The sequence below is a fragment of the Streptopelia decaocto genome (assembly GCF_964273445.1).
Source record: "Streptopelia decaocto genome assembly, chromosome: 2".
NCBI classification, from domain to species: domain Eukaryota; kingdom Metazoa; phylum Chordata; class Aves; order Columbiformes; family Columbidae; genus Streptopelia; species Streptopelia decaocto.
In genome coordinates this window covers 108,576,611-108,601,842 of record NC_138655.1, presented here as the reverse complement: position 1 = coordinate 108,601,842, position 25,232 = coordinate 108,576,611, and the positions used below count along the sequence as shown (strand labels likewise).

The 25,232-nt window shown below is 39.9% G+C and overlaps 1 protein-coding gene across 2 annotated transcripts in view; it reads left to right on the top strand.

Moving 5' to 3' along the window:
- ITGA9 (integrin subunit alpha 9) overlaps window positions 1-25,232 on the top strand; it is a 226,264-nt gene that overhangs the window by 167,850 nt on the left and 33,182 nt on the right. For both annotated transcript variants that reach the window (XM_082045318.1, XM_082045319.1), the window contains exons 19-23: window positions 1,381-1,467; window positions 2,276-2,355; window positions 5,671-5,760; window positions 8,600-8,708; window positions 11,459-11,566. In XM_082045318.1, coding sequence (XP_081901444.1) covers window positions 1,381-1,467; window positions 2,276-2,355; window positions 5,671-5,760; window positions 8,600-8,708; window positions 11,459-11,566 — 474 coding nt within the window. The remainder of the gene's footprint in view (window positions 1-1,380; window positions 1,468-2,275; window positions 2,356-5,670; window positions 5,761-8,599; window positions 8,709-11,458; window positions 11,567-25,232) is intronic.

Here is a 25,232-nt window from a genome sequence, read left to right as displayed (position 1 = left end):
AAAGCAGAGAGGCATTTTTTTGGAGATGCTTATAGCCTGAGTGCATGGTTCAGGAATCTACTTCCACACATGCTTGTTCCAGCTGAGAATGGAACTCATGTAAATGATTAATTCTAAGTGCATATTTAAAGCAGAACTTGTATTTGAAGTGATTTGGGAAATGTGCATAAGCAGACAGAGCCTGGGCTTCATCAACTGCTGTAAATACTGAAGATAGGCCAAAAAAATCATATGTCCTGTAGCTGAGAGATTCTCAGCTACAAAGTTAATTCCTAGACTTAGATGTCTTAATTTAGGCACTCATATTGTAGCTGCATAACATCAATATGATAGCTCCAATGATGATCTAGGCAATACTAGGGCCTAGAGAGGTACTCTGTCCAGGTGAACTAAACATCTACATTTGGTCTGCTGAGCTGTTTCCTACATCCATTGACTTTGATGGGAGTGCTGGCACTGAGATCACGTAGCGATCGCTTACTATGTAGGCACCTAAAAGTGCGTATCAGATTGTTGAATTGAATGCAAAACCTGAAATTTAGTGAGACAAAGTTGTTCACAGTGACAGAACACAAAACTGTTCTTGGATAACGTGGAGATGAGGGCCTGCTAACCTGGAGCCAGATACTTAAATTTTAAGGAACAATGAAACACTTCTAGTTCAACAAAAGCATGTTTATTGTTTTAATGGAGTCACCAGTCAAGCAGGATAGGGCTATTCTTTTTTTCATTTGTATTTTTGACAATGTTGATAGTCTGTCATTGTTTAGTATGAGGAGCGGTTAATCCTTCTACTTTATCTATGCTAACATTGTATCACTAAAGAAGGCTGGTATCCATATCAGCATGATTCATCCTGTGGACCAGAGAAAGAGATCAGGGCAGTGAATGACGCCAAGACCAAATGACTGTTTTCTCCAGCATCTGTGCATGGCGTGGTTTGGTTGCTGTCACCCAACACAGTTTTCTCTTTGTGATACTGGCTTCTGGAAAAACTACCTTGGGGAATCTGTATTCTGAACCATTGGAAAGCTGGCTTTTAATGAGCAGAGGGAACAACTGACGGTCTGAGTTAGCCAAGAAATTTGGGTGGATCCCCTGACTCCAGTGTTTTCAGTCATGCAGTATTTCCCTCTGATCTGTCTCTCAGAGTGATGTTCTGATGGTTGTCTTCTTCCCAGCACTGATTGGACTGAGGTGACGTGAGGAAGTGCAACACTGCACTTTTCCTTATTCAATGAGTATTAGTTTTCTGGGAATAACAGTGCTATGGTGGGAAATGTTTAGATTTCTAAGATACTTCATCACAATGGTATTTGTTAGTAATCCTCCTTTTCTCCCCAGATCTATCATCTCATGGTGTTTTCTATTTTCTTACAGGAGGAGCTGGGCATTGCCTGTGAATTGTTGGAATCAGACTTCCTCAAATGCAGCGTGGGATTTCCTTTCATGAGATCGAAATCTAGGGTAATGTTGTGATGTTTGCATTCGTCTCCAAAGAGTGGCTGAAAGGGCAACTGCTCTGTTAAATGTCTGTGACTGATGCTTTCTGTAGCTTTCTAACACAGATATTCAGGCCTTTCACAGTTACGGAGGGTAGCCGTCCTCTTTCCCACCAGGCACAGCCAGTGACAGTACCCTGTGTGCAGCAATACAATGCTCATGAAAAATGATGCAAAAGCTGCAGCTATGAAAAACTTATATATTTCCTCTGCAGAAAATTAGAAAGGGACTCTTATTTGTGTTGTCTTATTCTGTTTTTATTTTTGCCTTCTCTCACATTAAACAGCAACTGAATTTGAACATATTGCAATGGAAAGGTCTTAATGACTTTTTCATATTATGGTTTCATGGTAGCTTTTAAAGAACGTTTTGTTCAGTAGTAGAAGATGAAGGCCTATGGCATGATCTTTATTCCCCCAAAAGACCTCTTCACCAGCAAGTAAATATATAGATTGATAGAATGGTGCTGAGGTAGTTTCAGGTAGTGATCCCCTTATACTGGAAGTCTTCTCCCCTGACAGATGATCTCCTCAAGAAATATTATTGAATGGCAATTCTAGTAAAGGCCTTTTCACAATGAAGGAAAAATCGGACTTTATAAGTATTTGAACAGAGACACAAGTGCTAAGATTTAAAAGCTACTCTGCAGTAGAGGATAGTCTCTTACATGTATAAAAATACAGCTAGGTCAGTAAAATATATGTGAAGTTTCAGAATAAATAAATTTGAAGCAACATACAGTGTCTCTAAATACTGCTTTTTCTTTGCGCAGTATGAGTTCAGCGTGATCTTTGACACAAGCCACTTGTCTGGGCAGGAAGAAACGCTTGCCTTCCTTGTCACTGCCCAAAGGTAAGGGAAACTTTGTATATCTCAATTGCTTGGATACTCATTGTCACATGAAGTGTGCATTGTATATGCTTGACAGTTGTGTGATATTAGTTGTAGGCACATGTATGTGTAGTAAATGAGGTTAAATTACTGGGGCTAAATGGATGTATTTTGATAATATAGAGGAACCATATGATGCAGCTTCCGGAAAAATGAGGTAGGTTCACACGTAGGCTTTCTTTGTCAGGCAGTTGCAGTTCTGAAGGAGCATTTTGTGTTCTCTCATTCGGAAGGCCCTTGTGTTTCTGTGCCCATCCCTCTGGGCCCTGTATCAAGCTCAGCTCAGCTGTGGTTGACAATCAGCACCAGGCAGACCCATTTGTTCCAGCATTTGAATGAAATAAGCATACTTGGATGCCAACCAGAAAAGATAAATGCTTTCATCAGATGGTCAGGGATCTCACTGACAGTTTCCAAAGTTGCATGTCTATTTTTTCTCCTTCTGGATCTTCAGCGAGATATGACAGACTGTGTGAAACAGCTGAATAGGGTACTTCCCAAGGGCACTTGGAGCAGGGTGGGTAGGCACTTGAAGTAGGGTGATGCCAACTATGCTTGCAAAGGGATTTTATCTCAGGCAGAATAAAAGGGGTGACACATGCTCTGTGCCCCCTAAGATGATGTGCCACAAAGAATCAGAGTCTGTGGGTGTTTCACTCACAGGCGTTGTTGGGGTATGTATGGGAAATGATGTTAGTACAGCTGCATTAACCTGGGCCATGAACCACTGCTCTGACATACTGGGTGTGGGGCTGGTTCCTGCTTCTACTTACTGCATGAGTGGGCCAACTTCATACCCTCCTGTGTCAAAATGGGGATCTCCAGCCTGAATTCTCCTCCCCAATTTGATGACACCCCACCAGCCAGCTGGAGATGAGAGATGAGATGTAGCAATTGCTGAGTGACTGATCTCATAAGGCGTAGTCGTCCCCTGCAATAACAGCTGTAGGTGGCAACAAGATCCTGCAGCACGTGGGGTTGGTATGAAACACTGAAAGTGAGACCTCACATCACAGGGGCAAGACCATGTATTGCATGTTACAGAAGTTTTATTTTCCATGAGGGGAAATTCATTGTGTGTTTAGATGTGATGCTTCTAGGTGAGGAAGATGCATCGTGATCTGCTAGGTGAATGCGAACTGGTGCAAATATAGGCCATCGCTGTTTTAAATTTGCCCAGCTATTGTTTTCCAGATTGTACCTCTAATTTCCCTGCCCTGGATAGCACTGAGCTTTCCTCTATAACCCTGCTTCTCAGATTTCTGCGCCCCACTAGTGAGAAGAGCTAGTCAGTGCCTTTAGGTGGAGCAAAGAATTAAATAGCAGTTTGTACACATAGTGCGAATGCTCAGAGGGGTTAAGAGAAAGTTTCTCATTTCACAGGGATGGATGGGAGGACAGTTGTGTTTTGAAGGATTCAGCTGAACCTCCAAAGACAACAGTGCAGGTCCCAGTGCTGATTACCCTCATTTTCTCTGTGACTTTGGGCAAATTGCTCAATTCCCTTGCTGTCAAGTGTAATAAAATCTTTCTACCACAAGAGCTGCAGGGAGCCCTGGGGTAAAGTCAGTGATAAGGAAATGGTGAGGAAGTGTCTGTGATGTGGCCAGACTGCAATGAGTGGGCACATTGTTTCCACACAAAACTGGAGCTAGTCTGGCAGAAATGGCTGGACGCAGAGAAGCTATACCACGTTGTCATGGGAAAGTAAGTATTTCCCTTCACGTGGTCATTTAAGCCTGTCCCTTGAAGCTGCAAATTTGGCAGTAGCATCTGTAATGAGAGACTGGTTCAGTAGTGTGAGAGATCAGTTGGCAAAAGGACTAAACATTACATTACATTTGCTCTTTTATTTTTTTGTTTTAATAAATAATAATTTTTAAAAACCCAACACCAAAAATACCCTAAAAAACTCTTTTGTGCTTCCTGACATGAACTATTTTGCTAGAGCTAGAGTCACTGATATTGTCCTTTTCTGCTAGTACCTTTGCTCCATTTCAAATAGATAAGCACATACCTGTGAACTGTATATGGAGTTATACTTTCTTACTCTGCTTACCACCATGGTATATTGGTATTTGTGTTGGACAAGAAATGTCTCAATTTCGGACTCTTCTTTGAGCCTCTGCAGAGGAAAAGCTTTTATTAGATTTTTTTTCCTGGGACTTTAAAGTTTGTGGGTTTTTCCATCTGGGCCATAGTTTTATTAGAGACGTGGCCAATGTGTCAGTTGCAGAAAGCTGAGCTATGTCTACGCATGTATGTAGTCAGCAGGCTCTGTTTTTGTAATCTGAGCAACTCACAATCTGCATGGTATCACTTGGGATGTTACTGCCTGCTGTCTCAGTGATACTGTCCTTACATAAACAGGACCATAGCTTTTATTTTGCCAGCTTGATTTGTGAGTAAATCCAATGAACTGCAAGGCAAAAGTGATTCCAGTGTCACTGCTGAAGAAACTGGAAATATATGTGATATATCTTTCAAGATTGTTCTTCTGAGTTGTCACCCACCAAGCAGACTCACCATCAGAATTAGAATTACAATTTGCATGTTGGACTTGCATTTCAGGAACCTTTCCCGGACTTTATACATAAGTGTCCACACTGAAATTAGCTCTCTTTTATCTTTCTTCCTTCTGCTTTTGACCAATTGAGGCAACTGCCTTTGTAAATGTGAAGTTGAAGGGCTTTCATTTTGGCAACTAAACACAGGAAGAGGGACTGGAACTGCTGAGAGGTTACAACCAGTTCAGTACGAGGGTCTAACCTAGAAAGCTCCTTGTAGTGGCACCAAATTGGTGCTGTGGTACAATGCAGGTACAATGAAAGCACAGTTTCATTTACTGAGTCAAGACCCTCTGTGGGGTGTGTGTATTCCTCCCAAACTGGCATAGAGTCAGGTTGGGAGAAAATGAACCTTGGCACTGAAATCCAAATGTCCGTGTTTATCTCCACTGTGTATGATGGCTACTGTAGCTTCATGCTGCTATTTGGATTCACACCTTGCTTCAAAATAGGTTTTTTGGTGTGAACCTGATCGTGTCACAGCCTCAGAGGAGCAGCTGCAAAACATGTGCTTTATGTGTGTGCCCTTGTCAAGGTGGGATGAACAAATGTAACTCTTAATCTTTAAGAGGCTTCTTAAGGAGACCTGACATCACTCAAATAAGCTGGGAGTACAAGGCAGAGAGATGGTAGCTGTAGCTGTGAAACTGTGTGATATATTGCAAAGGATGTCGATTTACAGCATGTTTATTTTTCCTTTCTGGCGCAGTGGAAACCTAGAACGGACTGAATCTCTGCATGATAATACTCTAACCCTTTCAGTACCCCTGATGCATGAAGTGGACTCATCTATCACAGGGTAAGTACCAATCACCAAATGAAAACAACAAAAATAATAATAATCCTAACAATAACATCTAAGTCTCCTCCAATGAAAAACTGAATTCTTGTCTTTGTTTACATGTAGACGGACTCTTGCTTTTTCCCTGTTTCCCAGGCTCTGGAAATACAGACAACCACTTTAGTTATCTGTGAATTTTATTTGTCATGCCTTTCATTCCAACACTGTATTTCTTTCTTACTCCTTTCTAGCTAATGCTAATTATTTGCCATCATATTTAGAGTAGGTATTCTAGTGATCATATTTGAATTCATGTGATTCTGTAGATATGATGTACCTTCAAATAAAATAAAAACAGAACAAGTAAATCACATCTTGTTGTTTAGGGTATGTATTTAAGGATGTGGTTGAGAATCACCAGGCCAAAGGTTAGGGTCAAATGTTCTGGGATTTTCAGGAGCTTGGTGGAGTCTAGCTGTTTGCCTTTCTGTTTAATTTCACAATCAGAATTAGCTTCTGTTCATTTTCCCACTCCCTCTGCTCCCTAGTCTGCGAGGCGTCCAAGTACCAACCGAGGAACATCACTCACCCTTTGACTGAAAACCTTGTTTAACACACAGCTGTTGTCCTCTCCCCGGGGCTGCCCATGTGTGAGTTCCTGCCTTTGTACTCAGGGGTCTTCCCTTCCACTTCTGCATTGCAATCCAGAATGAAAGATTTGTGGCCAGTCCCAACAGACAGATCTTCCTCTAGTATAGCAGTGCTTCAGTTGGAAATGGGGGACCTGGTCACTGGAGGTGAATTAGCATCCATGTAGACTGAGAAAGCTGACATTTGTTCCTAAACTGGGAAAGCAAAAACTCATCAGCAGTGTCCCCAAGAGGTCAGTGTCTGTTCTGGCTGCCAATGATGGCAGCCCCTAGGGAATATGTGTTTTTTAAGTGACCCGTACAGGTTGACATCAGTGGAAGTCAAAGATTCCCTTGACCAGCGTGCTACATGTGTAGGAACACTGTGTGGCACTGTAGGAACATGTGTGTAGCCCACACTGTGGGAACACATGTGTAGGCACTGACATGTGATTTGACTGAAAAGCTGGGTAAACTCAGTTTCATAGACTATCTCAGAATCACAGAATGTTAGGGATTGGAAGGGACCTCGAAAGATCATCTAGTCCAGTCCCCCTGCCGGAGCAGGAACACCTAGATGAGGTTACATCTGGGTTTTACCACATAAAGCTGTTTTCCCCTCTTGTTGCATAGAAATAAAATCTCTTAATGATGGCTAAAATAGTCAGAATGGCTTGAGCCTGCTCAGAGAAGTGAAGAGCGCTGTCAGACCTCACAAGATGATTAACAAGGCCAAAAATCTCCTCTATATTGAAAGTACAGTCTCAGCAGCATGTTCTGGAAGTTTTTGGATGCTTTCATTGTTACAGATTGTGTAGAAATTTAACTCTATAACCCTTGCTTTGCAGATCAATTTTTGTACGGCTTTACAGATATGAATGCTTTGATCTGTGTCTTTAGATCTCTGTCACCTACAGAATGCTGCATACCAAAAAAAGTGATAAAAATTGGGCTCTTGTCTTTCTCTTCAGAATGTACTTTTTTTAAAGGACAAGGTCTCTGAATCCATAAACCCCACCCAACTGACTATGTGGATTATTTTTTTCTTTCTTATAAACAAGACTTAGTAAATTCAAGTTCACAGACATGTCCAACTACCAGGGAAAAGTTGGGTTTATTGGAGGGCACTACATTCCCAAGCACGGTAATATTAGTAATATTCTTTTTTGGACAGTGTCTTTTTAAAGTACATTTTTATTAGCTGCCCTGCATTTGAGCCTACAAGAGCAAATTTCATCCCTGGTCACAGCCCCGGAAGGGCTTGTACCATGTTTGGGAGGAGCCTTCTGGCACAATGCCGTAAATGGGAGGAGTAAATCTGTCTCTCACTGTTTCCCCTAGAAATCCCTGGCTTAGGAAGCAGGCAGGAAAAAATGAAATGTACCTAAACAGGCTTAAAATCCTTCTCAAAAAACTCTGACTCAAAAGGACAGCCTAGGTAGGAGGCAGAGTTTTAGGCAGTGCCTCACCAAGGTTTGTCTGAAATTATACCAGAACCCTTTACAGCTAGTGGAGCAGCCTGAGATTAGGAGTCACAAAGGACACTTAAAGCACTGCTAGTCCTTTTCTGTAGGATTTCCAGGTACTGTGTTGTGCTTCCAAATCTTTTCTGATAAAACTCTACTGTGTTTTTCTTTGCAATAAGATGATAACAGTGGTTGAGGAGACTGGGCCTGTGCCACTGTTGTTGAAAGCAAGTTATACCCCCCTTTACTCTTCCCTTTAATCATCTGCTAATCATAAAGGTAGTGAAGCTCAGATAATTAATGAAGTGTTTATTCTTGCAATGGTATGTAAATGGTAGATAAAATGTAAATGTTACTTTAGTGAATATGTAACTGAAAATATTCCTATTAGTAACTGTTTCTTCAGATTAACTTGGTAGTGCAATGATTTCCTGTGTTACACAAGCTACAGGACTTGCACAAATCATCCATGGCAGTGGGCCCTGGAGAAGAGGTTTTGTGATAGAAAAGTAGAAAAAAATACATGATAAGTAATCAAAAGAAGTCTGCTTCAATGATGGGTTGTTAACCTAGATCAGTTGAGATGCTGCTTCTGTAGTCTACTGTTGTCAAGAGGAAATCAAATGACAAATAATGAGTTAATCTAAAATGGTCCCATAGAATTTCACATGACCAGAAAGCAAGTGATGCAATTCAGCTTGCCACAAATAGATTTAATTTTGGTGACAAACCCAGTTTACTAAATCTGTCTTGATCTTTCAGAGAAGTCTTCCCTACTTCGTTTTTCTATGGCGATTCTGTGGAAACATCCAACTTTGTTCAGTTGGAAAACAATGAATGCCTTTTCCAGTCTCTCAACTTCACACTGCAGGTAAACCTGATCCTTATTTTGACTTCTTGACAGCACATTCTGGTTTTATATCTCTTTTATTCTGAGTGTAGTATGGGCTTTGGTACATGTTTCTGAATCATAGTATTCTGTGCAATGTGTTCTTGATGGTGCCATATTTGCAGCATGCAGGATGGTATATTTCCTTATCTGGATATATCATAACAGAATTGCAACTAGGGAATCACACTTCCATAGGAATGAAGGTGCTACCATTTGTTTTTGTTTTACCTTTCATCACTTGCTGAGTAAAGAGCTGTCGTTACTCAAGTGCCACATCTTTGATGCAGTCACAGCTTCAAAAGGGAGGAGTAATTCCTTTTAGTGTCATTGAGCAGAAGAGTGGGCAGCCTTTATCCATCCGAACAAACACGTAAACCTGTGCAAGGGATTCAGACTTGCTAAATGCCCCTGGTATGAAAATGTTTATAGAGCTACTGATAAAGAGTACAGCACAAGGAAAAGACTGTGACACTAAAAAGACAGGGGTGAGAAGGTTTCATTAAATGCCTCATAGCATCTCAGCGTTATTCAAGGATTATCCATAGATCACATTTCACATGGCAGTTAGATGGGTTCCTGATGTGGCAAAACATATGGATGATATATTTTAACAAACTCTTGCGACGCAGCCAAAATGAACTTGTCTCACTGTCGTGGCCATATCTATTACAAGCACTTGAAATATTTTTTGACCACTAGATGGAACTAGGGAATGATAAATCATGCAGAGGTGGGGGAATAATTTGTTGTGAAAAATAGTCTTTCGCCTTTTTCCCCTTTTCTTTTCTCCGAGGCACGAATGCCACTCAGCTCATAATGAGTAACACATGTCTTCCTCCGTGGACAGACTGTGGTCCAGAGCAATTAAGCCCCCACTGTCATGCAGTGCCCTTAGCTATTTACTGAAAAGAAGTGAAAGCAGGATTTCAGGACATTAAAGCTTTTGTGAACCAGGCTATTAATTCTTGTGATTCTGATTTCATTCTTGAGGGTTTATAGGTCTCCCTCTTACCTCCTCCCCTTGCCCCCAGCCAGTTATTGGTTAAAAACAGATAAAGAACAGATGTACTAATGCTTTAACTAGATTAATATTGTCAATGAAACAAAGTGCTAACAGATAAGGGACAGAGAATCAATATATTGGCAGAGCCACCACTTGTCCTGCACCATCCTCGTATCTCTTACACTTGCAAGTTTTCAATATTAATATTATTTTTTCCATATAGAAGCTGAAAATTATAATATAACAAGTCACAGATTTGCTCTCCAGTAATGTGGTAAACCTCATAAATGTATGTGTCAGAGAGAAGGGGTAGAGTTTCATAATGGGCAAAGCATGGTTTGTTTAATTCTTTTTAGTGATTTGCCTGCCATTTATTAAACTTCTCTAGATGAAGAAACAGAGTAGTTTCTTCACCATGAAGGAGATTATTTATAAAAACATGGGGCTTTATAGCTGGTTTTATATGTAAAAATCTATACCATGTCCAACATTAATAAGGAAACAGATCTATGCATCATTTTTGGGAGGTAACAAGCTGTGCAATTAAAATGTCTTTTCTACCTTAACTTTTATATCTGGTCTCAGTGAGATAATCAAGTGGTTTTTTTAAATGTCTAACATGAAACCTTATGTTTGTATTTCATGCAGTATTTATCATGCTCCATTGTAGTGGGATTTTTCCCCCTGCCTTGAGCCTCAGGGTTTTTGTAAGGATTTGGCATTGTTAACCAATTCTCTTTATCAGTCAGGCATTTATTCAAACATAAACAGTGTTTAAAGAACAAAAACCTGTTGGTTTTAATATTTGTACTTTACACAATTAACTACTGATTGTTATATCTTTTGACAGTACTATCTCAGTGGGGATAAGTATTCTAATGGACTTCATGTTCTTACTGTATGCATTTATATATGTTAGAAACAATGAGGAAATATTTTTCCTGATTAAAAAAAGGTAGATAGACATGAAAACTTACTTTCATTGACATTTTTCCATGGATTGTTTATTTTCAGCAAAATCCCACAAGTTTTGGAATTTTCACTGGATAAGTTTCAGTGGTGGACTGGAAATTCTTTGAGTTTTTGTTGAAAATTTGTGGGGGGTTTGATAGAAAGCCAATGTTTTCCACTACGGGTTTCTTTTAATTGGAAACCCCAGAATTTGAATGGAAGTTATTGACATGCATTTCCTGGCAATTCATTCGGCAAACCTTCAGTTTGGTAGTCACAATCATCATTGCTTTGACTTCTGCTCCATAAGGAAAACATATGCAGAATGTAATGCAGTGGTTACCAGATGGAAATGAGAATATTAACTGAGACAGCAATATTTCTTATAGTCTTCTGGATGGTGTAACCAAAACACTCAAAGATTATTAGCAGTGTCTCTGTATATAAGGTAGAAAACTCATGTTATTTGTATTGATGGCTGGTAATTATCCTGCAAAACTGCTTCTCACTTGATATATGAGCTGTGCCTAAAGACTAAGCAAAGCTAAAGACTGTGCCTAAGGCTAAGACTAAAGATAAGCTTAACCTCTGACTTCATCCTGATACTTACAAATGAAGTCTTAGTCTGAAGACATTGAAAAACTTGCATAGTATTTGAATCTTTGCAAATTTATCTATACTCCCAGCTTTAGTTCTACGGTAGTTTTATAAGCAGTCATTTGTGTAATTCTATTTGTATTATTTTTTTTAATACATTTATATCTTTGTCGTATAGGTTTACAATGCTGGACCAAGCACTCTCCCCGGAGCTTTTCTTGACATTTCATTTCCAAACCGTCTCTCTGGCACTGGAGCTGAAATATTTCACATTCAGCAGATGATGGTGAGTATGGCATGATGTGTTCTGAGCTCAGAGAGGCACTGAAAGCTATCGATGACTGAAACAAAAAAAGTCCAGCAGAACTAGATGAATCAGTTGCTTTTTTAGACAATAAAAGGTTCTTTGTGTCTGTGGCCAGATCATCATAAGCAGCTGAGCCCCTCCAGCCGCTGACTGCTGTCCCTCACCTGGGGCAAGCAGCTGGTTGTGTGTTCCTGGTTTCCTACAATGCAGTGTAAAACTAGGTCAGGCTAATCCTGAAGGAAATGCGGAGAACACTTGCCCGAGACACATCTGCAAAGAGGATTGAGTTTTAATGAGAGTCCTCCCGGATTAAAGGGTGTATGTAACATCAGCAGGATATGTTGCTGGGTTGATTCACAATCCCTATTTCTTTCTGTGCTTATCTGCAAAATAATAGCTAGATCTGAATACATTATTTATATCTATTCTTCTATGGTCCATGTTATATAATTTGCTCTGAGTGTTCTTTTAACAAATGTAAGTAATAGAGAAATTTATTCTTTCAACACAATGTTTTTCAAAAGATGATTTTGTGTCAACTACAAAGAAAATCAAAATAAATTGTGGTAAAGGAGACATGTTCTTAGATTTCATTTCTAATATTTATTTATTACTTTCAATGCTTTTGTTAAACCACCAAAATACCAACATTTATACTATGGTGGCCAAGAGATGGAAACCTCACTACTGAGGTAAATTTATTGCTAAAATTCAGAGTGATTTGTCTTTGTGAAATGAAACCAGCTCTTTGGGCTACTTGAAAAAAAAAAGTATTATACTTTCTTTGTTACCTACTTTTCTAGGCTTTTGGCTGAAAAGTATTACCAGCCATCCTGTACAGGTAACTGTGTCACTGAATCTGTGTAAATACAGATCCAATAAGACCTTTCACTGTAGGTTTCCAAGATTTGTGCTGTTGAAAGGTATGAGATAAATATATATATACGGCTTATAGATGGGCACTAAAGACAGAATCCCTAAAAAACAGATTTGGGGTATTGTATGAGGTACCAGCGTTGCATAGATTGAGTCAGTTCTCCTAATAGACTCAATTAATTCTCCAGCGTATGTGTTATTTTCCATGGCATTGCATTTTGCTGTCTTATTTAGTCCAGTCTTATATGCACAAAATCACCTGCCCTTCAACACACTACCTGTCAAAGGATTGTGACTCATTTCCTTGTCCTTTCCCTGGTCCCTCTGTGCTGTGGCAGAGAGTGTGTTTGCAGCAGGAGCAAAGAGGTGGGAGTCTCCTTAAAAGATTTTGTCTGCCCAAATGCTGGTGGCTTCTCTGGAAGTAATCATCCTATATATTTCTATATAGCCAAGAGAGAGGACTAGAAAACTCAGCCCATCTAACTTAGGGTGTGATTAATTCCTTCAAGGCATTGCTTGTTTCTCTGTGTTGGCTCTGCCACAAGTCTGGGTAAATTGTCTTAGACAAGACACTTGTTTTGCACGCTTGAATTAACTGAGGTGTGCACTACTCACCAAGTGGACAAGGGCTCATTTCTGGGCATAAAAATCATAGAAAGTCCTGAGTTGGAAGGGACCCACAAGGATCATCAAGTTCAGCTCTTGTCCTTGCATGTGACAACCCCACAGTTCACACCGTGTGTCTGAGGGCGTTGTTCAGTCTCTTCTTGAACATTGTCAGGCTTGGGGCTGTGACACCTCCCTGGGGAGCCTGTTCCAGTGCTCCACCACCCTCTGGGGGAAGAACCTTTTCCTAATGTCCAACCTAACCCTCCCCTGGCACATCTTCCTGTCGTTCCCTCGGGTTCTGTCGTTGGTGGCTAAAGAGAAGAGTTTGGTGCTTACCCTTCCTCCTCAGGTGTAGTTTGTCATCATTTATACACAAGACCATAAGTTACACTGACAAGGATGGGGTGGACTATGTTTTCGAATAGCTGTTAGAAAAACATGGTAAAAACCTTAAATCTTGTGCTTAACTTGTTTTTCCTTGCTGTTGTACCTCTGATGGCTTCCTTAAAGGAAGTTCAGGTGGGTGGTGTGGTCTTGAGCACTGTGCTAATAAATACTTGCAGGGTTTGTATCCCTTTTCCCCAACAACAGGCTCCATTTCCCCCCACGTTACCTGATGTCTTTCTTCTAGTTTGCAGTTTGTCTTTGTAGAACTTTCAAACTGCTGTTGTGAGACCTATTTGCGTCACAGGCTGAAGAGTAGTAGGCAAGTATGGTTTTATGAGAGATGTCTGTGTGATATAGTGGCATACCCTCCATCACTTCAACCACTGATTTTAGGTATATGGTCAGTAGGAGTCTAATACATGACTTTTTGAGCACCTCTGACATGTTAATAAATGTTATCCAAGCAAATCTTGTCTGGGATAGTGGTTATCCCTGCTTTACAGATAAATAATTGAAACACCAAATGATTTGCCTGAGGTCACACAGGAAATTTCTGTCAGAGCCAGGCACTGAACCCATGTCTCCCAAGTCTTACTATTGTAACAGGAAAAGCATCCTACTCTCTTTCCTCCTGATTCTCTCCCACTGAGTTTTTATTGACTGAAAAGGGGACTAAAATCATGGAGCTTTTCATCTTTTCACAGACCAAATATACTTAAGCAAACAAACAAAAACCCTAAAAGCAGCAGATTGGAATGAACTTTGGAAAATGGGTTACAAGAGCTGTTTTTCAAGAACATTTTTGTAAGTGTAGTCATGAAATATTTCAAGCTTTTGCTTATTTTGAACTTCCCAGAATCTAGAGTGCAGTAAAGGTGATAGTATCCTTTCAGACAGTGCAGGTGTTTTTGTAATTATATCTTAATACCTATAATCCATCCGTTCTGAGTGTCAGTGTTGGTGGACCTTTCTGAATAGCTGTCATTGATACAGAGGATTAGAAACTGTCATTTATCTGTAAGTGAAACTGTTGATAGAGTATTTGGGATTTGATTACATCATGGTTTGTGTTTTTTTAAAGCTAATAAGCCACTTATCCTATGTACAGTACAGCAGTGAAATTTATGGGTGAAACTGCATAGTAAAAGCATTAGAGTTTGTGTCTCAAATACACATACACCACACAGCATAGTGCTGGGAGCTAATTCCTTCATACTGTATTGACTGATCTAGTCTTTCAGGCACCTAAAAAAAAAAGAGTCACATATGGCCCACTGGAACGGTCTGTTTCTCTGGGAGGTGTTAATAGGAATTATTATCTCGCTAATCTTAGAGGAAATGGCAGCCCTCGTGCTTCCTCTGTTCCTGTTGCTCTAAGCTTTTGGCTTTATTGCAGAAACTACTTTAATATTTTCTTCCAGAGAAATTCAGGTCACAGAGATACTTTGACATTTGGAGTTCTGCCTTGGAGATGTTCAGATGCTCTTCAAGGGGTCTTGGGATTTTCTGCAGCAATTCCCCCAACAAAATCCCCAATATATAAAGGACACAAGTCAACAGTAAAAGCCAGAAGTAAAATAAAACAGATAATTGAAAGAAAACTATCAGAAGTTTTAAACCAAGAGGAAATGCTAGAAATTTTACAAGTCATTTTAACTGGGGAATTTTACCATTCACATTGATGATACATAGAGATATTCAAATTCTGCAGTGGTAAATGATATTTTGGAAACCGATAATACATTTTACTAGTTTTTTGGTTTTATGTATTTTTGTATTTGCTTTCTGGCAGAGGTTTCAAGCTGGGTTAAAAACATAATAAATTAAATACCTTAGCTTGTTAGTAACAGTATTGTGATAGTAACAGTATAAGTGATGACACAGAAGAGCTTCACCCAAATAGACTATAATAAAGTTAGTGTTAACAGAAATGTATACTCTCCACTCTTCAAGCCATTGATTATCTATTCTTCCACAGAGGAAAACAGCACTTATTATACTTGTGTGTGTTTTGGTTTTGAACTGAAAGATTAGTAATTTCCTTTGGGCATCAAGCTAATTTGGAGGGCAAGAGAAGCGCTACTTGACTTGCCAGCCAAGGAGCTGCTTTCTGGGGCATCCAAAAAGATTTTTGCAGTGGGAGTTCCTGCCGAATTAACCAGGGTATTTCCTGAAGCTTTTCATGAATTAGCAATGTGTCCGGGATTACTCTGATGCTGGCTTTATGGAAGTGGATCAGATTGTTGCCTTCCTATTTATTTTATTTCCAGCAAAGGTAAACACAATTATGAGGAGCAAGGGACTAACAGTTGGAAACAGAATTAGTTTGAACTGGAAGCCTCCTGTGGAGGGACCAGGCTCTGCAGAGCTGCCAGGTTGTTCAGACTCCAATCAGACAGTTGTTACCAGAATCCAAGGTGCTTGGTTGTTAACCCAGAGCAAGTGCCATGTGTGCGTGTGGGTTTTTGGAAGGAGCTAGTGCTGTTTCTATTGCATGCATTGTGCTGGCCAGCAAGCCCTGATTATTTTTTTTTTTTTCTTTAAGAGACTGCTTAGGTGAGTCAATACCAAGGGTATAAAGAACTGTGTTATCATTGCTGAGATAAGAATCTTGTTGGAAATTGAGATGCACGCATTTCAAGACAGTCTTTCTAAAGAATTTGCAGCATAAGCAATGAAATAAAAGGTAATTTGGAGGAAGGAGTGAGAAGGAAAGAAATACTGTCATCAATATTCTGATGAGAAACTCCCTCCTTGCATGTTATTTTTGATCTGAGTGTAGTAATAACTGTTTTAGTAATTGCTAGTAATAGAATATTTTTAAATTACTATGTTCTCCTACTCTACTAATTAATGGAGTGAGAGAGAGGCATAGAAAAAACTCTGGAGAAGCACTTGGCAGTCTTCACTGACAGGACAAAAGCCATCCAGTCTCCCTGAGTTCCTGAGTGTCCCTAGGCATCCAAGCTTAGACTTTGGGAATTATCTCCAGAGAGCAAAAAATTCATGAATCCTGCTCCCATTAATCTTGACTCTGCTAGTAAGCTCAAGCCCCTCATTCCAGCTTTCCCCTCACTTTTCATTAGAGAGCAAAACAGAAAGTCCTTCTGTTGGAAGGACAAACAGAAGTCCGCCAGTAGTCCTGTTATGCTTGGATTATTCACTTCAAACTTCTTTCTTCTGTCTGAGTGGGTGAGACCTGGATTGTGCCTTTGTGAAAGCTGGGTATCAGTAAGATTTATAAAATGAAGAAAAACTGAGTTGGAAATGAATTAACAGTATGAAGTAGTTGAAGATAATTCCTTTTCCAAGTTGCCTTTTAAGTCAATGGCTGCCTGAGCATGGGACTGTAGAAAAGCTTGCCATGTTCAATAAGGAAAATTGTTGAAATAAACATTATTCTCTTCCTGTGAACATTGAAACAGAAAAAGTAAAATGGCGTCAGTCCCAGAGCCACAAGTCTTTCCTGGCTGATGACAGGTTACATTTTTAAGGCCAGTTTTGTGTAGCACTCATGTCATTTTTCTTCCCGGCATTTCCACAGTAATTTCTGTAAGGAGCAGGAAGATGTTAAGGGGAAGAGCTAGAGCTTGCTGTCTTGTTCTATGAAATGTCCCAGGCTGTTTGAGGTTGTGGTGTGTGTGTGTGTGTGTGTGTGTGTGTTGGGTTTTTTGGGGGGGCGGGGGGTTGGGCTTTTGTTTGTTTGTTTGTTTTTCACTCATATAATAAAAAAAACAGATCTTTGCAATTTTAAAACCTTAACAGTAATTTCTGCTTCTTATCTGTAGGTCGTTATTCTCCAGGATAAGAATAAGAAGCTTTGGCTAACACACTGCTGATGTTTAAAAACATAGCAAAGGAGGACTCCCAAAGCTCTCCATAGTGCTGGTAGTGCATGGGTGCTCCTTGAAGCATATGAGATTGTCAGGCCCACTATTGCACGCTCCATGTACAGAGGCAAACCTGTAGATTGTTATTGTTATGTAGAAAACTCCTTGTTTGTTGGCAGCCAGTTCAAAATTGTCTAGTTTCTGTCTTTTGAAGTTTCAGGTCTTGGCTCTAAAAACATATATACACAGTCCCAGCATGTGAAAATATAAATATTTGCTGATAGTACTTGATGCAGGAAAATTTTTTTCCAGTAGCAATTACTGCTGCTGCTGGTTGCCGACATTGATTCAAGGTTTGTATAGGAACGTTTGGACTTATAGCAAGATTTATTTTAGGTATTTGTATTAGTCATGCCCCCTGTAGTCTCTTCACTTGAGTGATTGCTGTACACACTCTCACATACACTTACTTTGGCACCATATTTAAAGGCATTGTTAGATTGCGGGGGGAAATTATTCATTCTGGGAGTGTATTGTGAAGGAACTTGCTGACCTTCCTGCCACCTTCTCCTTAATTGCTTCATTAAATGACTGTTCCAAAACATTTTGCTTAGGCAGTTGGCGGTGTTCCCCCCACCCTCGGTCTAGAACATCTCTGTGATACCAACTGAATCTGACTTTGGGAGCCCTGTCACTTGCAGGAGAAACCAGTGCATCCGCCTGTCCCCAGGATGGCCGTGAGGGGAGGCAGGAGCATACACCATGGTCCGGCATGGGGTAGTTGCCTCCAGATATGGGAAACAGGACCCCAAAACAGTTCAGAAAGAGCTCTCATAAACATTCCTATTATCAGCTGAAGCTTTTTCAGTGAAGAGGAACTTAGCTCTCATTTAAGATTTCATTGTTATGCAGGAAGGGATGCCTGGCCATAAAATTAAGTCCTTTCCTGACTTAGGATCTTAAAATACATCCAAAGTGGAAAAAAGAAATAATGACATTTTTGCTTTACAAGGACCATCCGAATCACTGTAGAAAAGCTGTGCCTTGTTTAGAGTTTATGATCTTTTCATGCATTGCTGGATACTGCCTTGAGGATAAAGCAATACTACTTAACATGGCAGAAAGTTTTCTGTGGCTTCCTAGTTTGGAATGAAACCAGATTTGGACAAATTCTGTGACATTTCTTATTCTTTTTGTCTCAATCTTCTAGCAATGAGGGTGTTGTAGTATTTAATAAGCAGTGATTTTTTTTTTTTTTTCTTTTGCAAATACTAGATAATGTTCACGCAAAGCACATTTTGAATGTACAAAGATAAGTCTGTCTTTCAAGAAAGACTGGTACTATAAAGATCAGGGCCATTGAAACGTGGACAAAAATGCACTGTGATATATGTATTAAATCAGAACATGGCAACACGTGATGTGTTCACTTGTGGCATGTTTATAATTAGCTTCTAAACTAAAGAGTGAAATTCGTCAAATCAGTTATTGAATTTTTCCAACGCTCTCTCCCCTCAAAACTCTTGACCTGTCAATATAATGTGGCAGTCTTAATAATATTTTGGGTCAACTGAAAGTGTTGCTACTTTGTAAACTGCCCATAGTTCCTGTTTTCTTGTCTGAATATGTGAAATTCCAGTTTTGAAAAAGACGGCTGATTTGCCTTTTTATAAAAGTGTCAGAGAAAAAAGTCTTATGAAGTGAATTGTGTATATACATTAGCTCTTATCAGATTTGTGAAGGAAGTAGGAGGCTCAATGGATACCACAGTAATCAGCAGTTTTGCTGAGGTATAAAAATATACAGTAGACTTTTTGTAAGCTTCCCAGGCAGAGAATTCCCTGGTGAAGGAACTACTGAGTAAGAAAATAAGAGAGTCTACACAATTTTATTTTAATTTATTTTTTTTTTATTTTTTATTTCTTTTTGAAAGAGTATAAGAATGGCCTCCTTTCACTGTTTTCACATTGATGAAGCTGTTCCTGCTAGCAAACAATGAGGAAGGAAATTCAGCAAAAAGCCAGTTGATTAACTCTTTTAATATACATGCCTCTTTTAAATGTTGATTCATAAACCAGCCTTTTTCTTTTGTGAATAACATACAAGAGTTGTGTTTTAAACGTAAATTTAGAAACTAAGAAAGGAAGAGTTAAAATCAATGATATCTGTATGTAAACTCTATCTCCTATTTGATGGAAGAGAAGATTACCTCCTGTTAATGTATCAGAGTGGAAGTATGTGTCTTTTGTTGGATTTCTCTCCAGACTTTGAAAGTACATCATTTCACTCTTGTGCAAATTACTTGATAGTGTCTTAACTACCAATAAACCATTCCTTGAGGGAATAAGAACTCTGAGGATGTCCTGGAAACACAGGACATCTTCTGCCTAACTTAAAATACCCAACCACCAGCCTGCCTGCCAGGAGGGTTTTTTAAATGAGGACAACTCATTTAATTTTGAAGTGTCTACAACAGATCAGCAAAATCATTCTCTCTGAGGTCCTACCTTCTCTCCGCTGCCTCTAGACCTTAGGGCTGATCTTGGATACATTCCTGATACATTCAAATACCTGCTGTAGTGAAAATCAAACCAACCCACAAGGAAAGTCGAACAATTAGGTAAAGAAAAACTATGGGTTTGTTGGTGTTTTATGCACCATAGGAAAGGCTGTAGAAGGGGATGTGTTGGAGACAGGTAGAACCTAGCTGAAGGAGCACTGAACTCCAAGTGTTCTCAGGGGCTTTTTAAATAGAGACATACCTTGACATTTATTTGCCGCCTCGTGTGTTGATTAAGCACTTCACAGTCAGCATAGGGAGACGGAATGTACCTGTCAGTGCCTCTGTCTAAGATTGCAGCTGTTAAAAGCTGATATATCAAGGAGCACATGAATGTTAGATGTAAACTGGTTTCTGTGTAAGGTGTGTTCATTCATGTTTAGGCCTGAACTTTCTGTGGACTTCGCAAATAAATCATATACATGATTGGTCCTTCTTTTCCCTGTGTGCCTTTTGTCTAGGAAAGAAGCTACTGTCTTGTAAGTCGAGAACTTTAAATCAGAAGATTTTTGCTTTTCTTACTAAACTGGGTGGTAGGCGGCACTAGTTCTTGAGAGTACTTCTGGGGATTGCTGCGAAATACCTGCAAGTGGTTGCAGGGCCAAGACCGGGCAAATATAGCAGGATTGTGCTGATTAAACCTGGTTAACAGGTTATTTAATTAAGCTGCAGGGTTAAGTGCATCAGAAAAATATCTATGGGCATTGTAATAAGGTTAGCACACATTTATGCCAAATGTGCATCTGGTGTTCTCCTTTTGACTGGAGGAGCAAGAGCCAGAATACTCCTCTATCCTGGTTTAATGCTTTAGCAGCTCCACTTTGCTGTTTAAATATTGTTTCTCGTGGCCATGTAAGTTTACCTATTGGATCTGTGGAGTACTGGTTTTTCTTAACAGCACTGTGCTATTTTTAGTCAAAATCTTTCAAAGGGTTGTGTAAAATGGGGTTAATTTTTAAAATTATTTTCTGTTGTCTCAGTGGCTCTTGAATTTATTGCCAGAATCAACAAAACTGCTCTGATTCAAACATGTTTCATTATCTGTGAATATTAAACATTTTTGGCATATGGAGCAAGTACTCAGATAACATATTTACATAACTTATTTGTCTACTGTTGAAAGTCTGACCCTGTCTGGAATTTCTTGTCAGCACCCTTTTTTTTCAGTGTCACATGTTAGATTAGTCATGCCTATCAATTCATCTGTTCACATCAGTATCTTTGAATCGGGACGCACATATACATTTTTTCCCTGCTATTAGGATGAATGTGCTATGACTAGCAACAAAGACAAGCAAAAGTGGATCTGTTATTTATTATCCCATTTGCAAACTTGAACCACTGATTAGGTATGTGTACATAAATGACACAGTAAAAAAAGCTAATCAGAGGGGAGAAATATGTAAAAACTATCTGGCAGCAATTTCAAGAAGACTACAGCCAAACTGTCCTTTGGAGCCAGCATACCTCAGGGCTGATGAGAAAGGCATTCATTTCGGAGCTGAACAATGTTAACAATTTTGTGAAATGACTGACCTGTCTTCAGACCTTGAGTTTGTTTCCTGCAGCTAAAATTGCCATTCCAAATATCTTGTGTCTCATTACGTTTTCCCTGAGCTTGTCCCCATGCTTTTTCCGTGATTGGACATTAATTTGCTTCCATCACACCCACTCACAGCTGGATTCCACCTTCACACTTGCTTTGTGTCAGCTTAATTCTGCTGGCTTCCAGGCTCTCACTAGTAACCGGCGATGATTTAACTAAAGAGAGGAATGAGGCTTACTGGAAGAGCCTGGAAACTGTAAGTTTTAATACCTTAATGAACCCTTTTGCATTAGTGGGAGTCCAGTGTTGTCTGTAAGGAATGAGCTGAAGATACACACTTGCTCGCTTGTTGATCTTGTAAAATGCCAATCATTACATGTGGGATTAGCCCTCGTCTGCTTATGTGCAGCAAAGCAGCAGAGAGATTGTACTTAATGCTTCTTTGGAAGCAACAGCTAGTTTCCTCTTGGTTTTCAGTCTCATTCTTCCAAGAGACTCTTACCACATGCACATACTTAACCCCATGCCAACTGCTAATTTCCACTTCCCTGTGCTTGCTCCTCAGCTGACCTTCCCAGCCCCCTGTTTGGAAACTGTATTTCATTTCCCTCTCACAGGTTGACAGGATATGGGGCTCTGAAGAAATGGAGGGTCTCACCTTTGATACATGTTAAGAGGGGTGAGGTTAAGTCTAGAAGGGGCCACTGGCTTTCAGTCCCATCAGTGAAGCTTGCTACAGGCAGTATATCTGGAACCCTTAAAATGTTTGCTGGCAAATACCAACAGTTTTTTAAAGACCCCAAAGGCTTGCTAGAAGTTGCCAAGGGGAATGCATGGTGGTTGTCCCTCTTGAACTCGTACGACCTTGGAGTTCCAAGCCCAGCCCAGGTATTCTCATGAATCCTTACTTGTGCAGAGAAAGATGATGATCCCTGCATAGGTAATGAATCCAACATGCTATTCCCATACGGACCTATTAAATATCCTGCAGTTTTTTAGGATGTAATGTGTGTGGAGCGCACGTGATACATTTTACAGGCAACTGTCTCACTTTGAAATTTTCTCCTGCCACTTTTTCTTGAGGGTGGTGTAATCTGATGTGATTAAAAATCATTGCTACTTCATGGGTTTGCCCCTGCTCCATAAGACTTTTCAAGTATTCAGAGTCCCCTAAAGTCATCCTGTGGGAATTTCTTCCTTGTTGCAGATACAGCATTTTAAAAGCATGAAGTAATGCACATGCTTTTTCCAGCGGTTACGTCTTGTCCCTGAGAAGCTTAGTGGTTTGCGCTGACGACAAAAAATTGGCAGAGTAACCCGTTGTATAGGCTGTCCTATTTAAACATTGTCTCTCAAGCACGCTTATAGGCTCTTTAAGGGGAGAAAAACTTGAGTAAACTAACAAAGCTAGAGACTAACGTCTCTGAACATGTGGCCATTTATGGGTAGGTTAGGCAGCATATGGGTTATTCTGCATTTCTGCATCATGATAGATTAGTAATACTATTTGTCTTTGCAGAGTTTTGGTGACCTTTAGAGGCCTGTTATGCACGGTGCCATTTACAGTCTGTGTAGTACAAGTGTTCCGGCTTCTCTCTCTTCATGTTTATGCATGTTACATGTATATGCACATGGGTTGAATACAATAAGACAGAGTATGTTAATGAGTGAGTAGTGATTTTTCAGTCTCTTAAATTTTGGATGTCCAGTGAAAACTCTCTAAAAGGTGGTGGGTTCTAGGTGTCACATGCCCACCTTCTAGAAGCAGGCCTATTAGATGTCCAAGGGAGACACCCAAAATAACCATTCACTATTGAAAATTGTAGGTGGCTATTCTGGCATCCAGCAATGTTCAAGAACACAGGTGAGATCTGAATGCAGTCTGTGCTGGCTTTAATCACTCCGGTATTCCACAGTGGGAATACTGGAGTAATTTTGTTGGTTGGTTGGTTGGTTTTTACATTTCTTTAACTCGGGGCTGAGCCGTTTGATTAAAGTGCCTTTGAACTTGAGAAGATGTTAGCTTGTGTTAACTTGCGTTGATGTTAGGTGTTTTGCAGTCTATGGCAAGATGTTCCTGAAGAATGGGAACAACCTTACACAGGGACAGCCTCGTAAAAAGAGACCATTGTCAGTAAAAGCTTGTGTGGAAAAATTTTACTTTTGTTCTTGATGTCGGTTTGCCGTACATGAAAGTTGAATACAGTATTCAAGATGGTCAAAACGTGCTTTGTTCTAATTAGAACACTGGCAAATCATAATAAATATATGAAGTTCTTTGTGGGAAAGTTTTTCAAAAATATATGAGCTTCCATCAGAAAATCACCCTCTGACGTATTTTTCAGTTTAGAATTGAAAATCAAAAGTGTCACTTCTTTGCAAAAATATTGTATCTTTTTTTTTTTTTTTTTTCTTAATTTGAAAGGTTTTCCAAGAGTTGAAGTCTAGGATCAGTAGCTGGTAAAGTTCTGTGTTACAAAAATTTGATGCTGTTACTCTGAAAAAACTCATCATGTAAGTGGTATTGTATACTATATGTGAGAGCATAGACTACTGTATATAGAGAAGAAGAAAAACTAGAAAATCATTTAAGACCTTTTAAATTAATTTTTATACCATTTATACAGAAGTGAGCTTTTAAAGCCCTCCCCGTGCAGGGAGCTGTGGTTCACATTGCGGAGTACACAAACTAGATTCCTTTTGGGGCAAAAGAATCACAAAGGAGCACTTGAAGAGTGCACCAAACACTCGGTTGTGGCTACAGCACATTCAGGCCACAGGACCAGACTCAGAGCAAGTTAGAAAGTATGTGATATGGACATCAGGTGCTGAGGATGCTATGCAGTGAGCCTGCTTCACCTTTTACTTTGACCTGCATTATGTGCTAATGTAGTCTTAATCTACATGTGTCTGGGCACAGATTTTAGGTACACTTCTAGTACAGAAGATTTAACTATTGCCAGTGCACCAGACCGCAAATGGTTTTATGCAGGACTTAAAATGGGTAAACACCTTCTGGAAAACAAAATGAAACAACCTTCAGCAGAGACAGCTCTGGCACAGCTCCTGGGCAGTCCCTCCTTGGGAGGCAACAGGGCTGCTCCTGCTTGGTACCTCACTCGGGACAGGGTTTTTATTTCCCAAGCCACAGTCTTAATGTGGGATTTAAGAGAGCCTCCCTTCTGTCCCTGTTCCCTCTGCCCCAGTTTGTTGCTGTTTGTTTGCGTTAGGAGTTGGATGTTGATTTTTCTCTGTAGCTTCCATATAACCCTTGTGCTGAGTACGAAGGCAACACACATCTCTTTCCACATCCTCTGCACTGCTCTGAAAATCTTCTTCTGCTGTTTCAGTGAGATGTTAGATCCCAGGTCCTGGGAAGGTCACTTCAGGGGTAGGTAGTCCTTTCCTGTTTATAGGCTGCTGAGACCATGTGGAAGTTTCTGAGAAGCTCTAGTGTGTCACATACCCTGGAACTCCAAGACTTTGTCAAAGAGCATGGTTACCTACTTCATTGCAAAGTCTTGCATAGTTCTTTCATCTATAAATTGTTAGCATTTGCTCATGCAGAGCCCTTTGCGAGAAATTTTAGTCTCCATGTACCAGATTACAAGGTTGGTCACAAGGACAAAAGGAGGTGGCTGGAGTAGCACCATGTTTGAACAAGGAGAGGTTCATACGTGAGGCCAAATCCTGATTGTATTTCAGAGATGCAGTTCAGTCTCAGCATAATGCAGACAGGAGCTTTGCGCTAAGATTTTATTTAGCGGTTTGATGGCCTAGAGCTGATTTTTTCATTGAAAACAAAGTTTACAGAAAAGTTACCATAGTTTTGTCTAA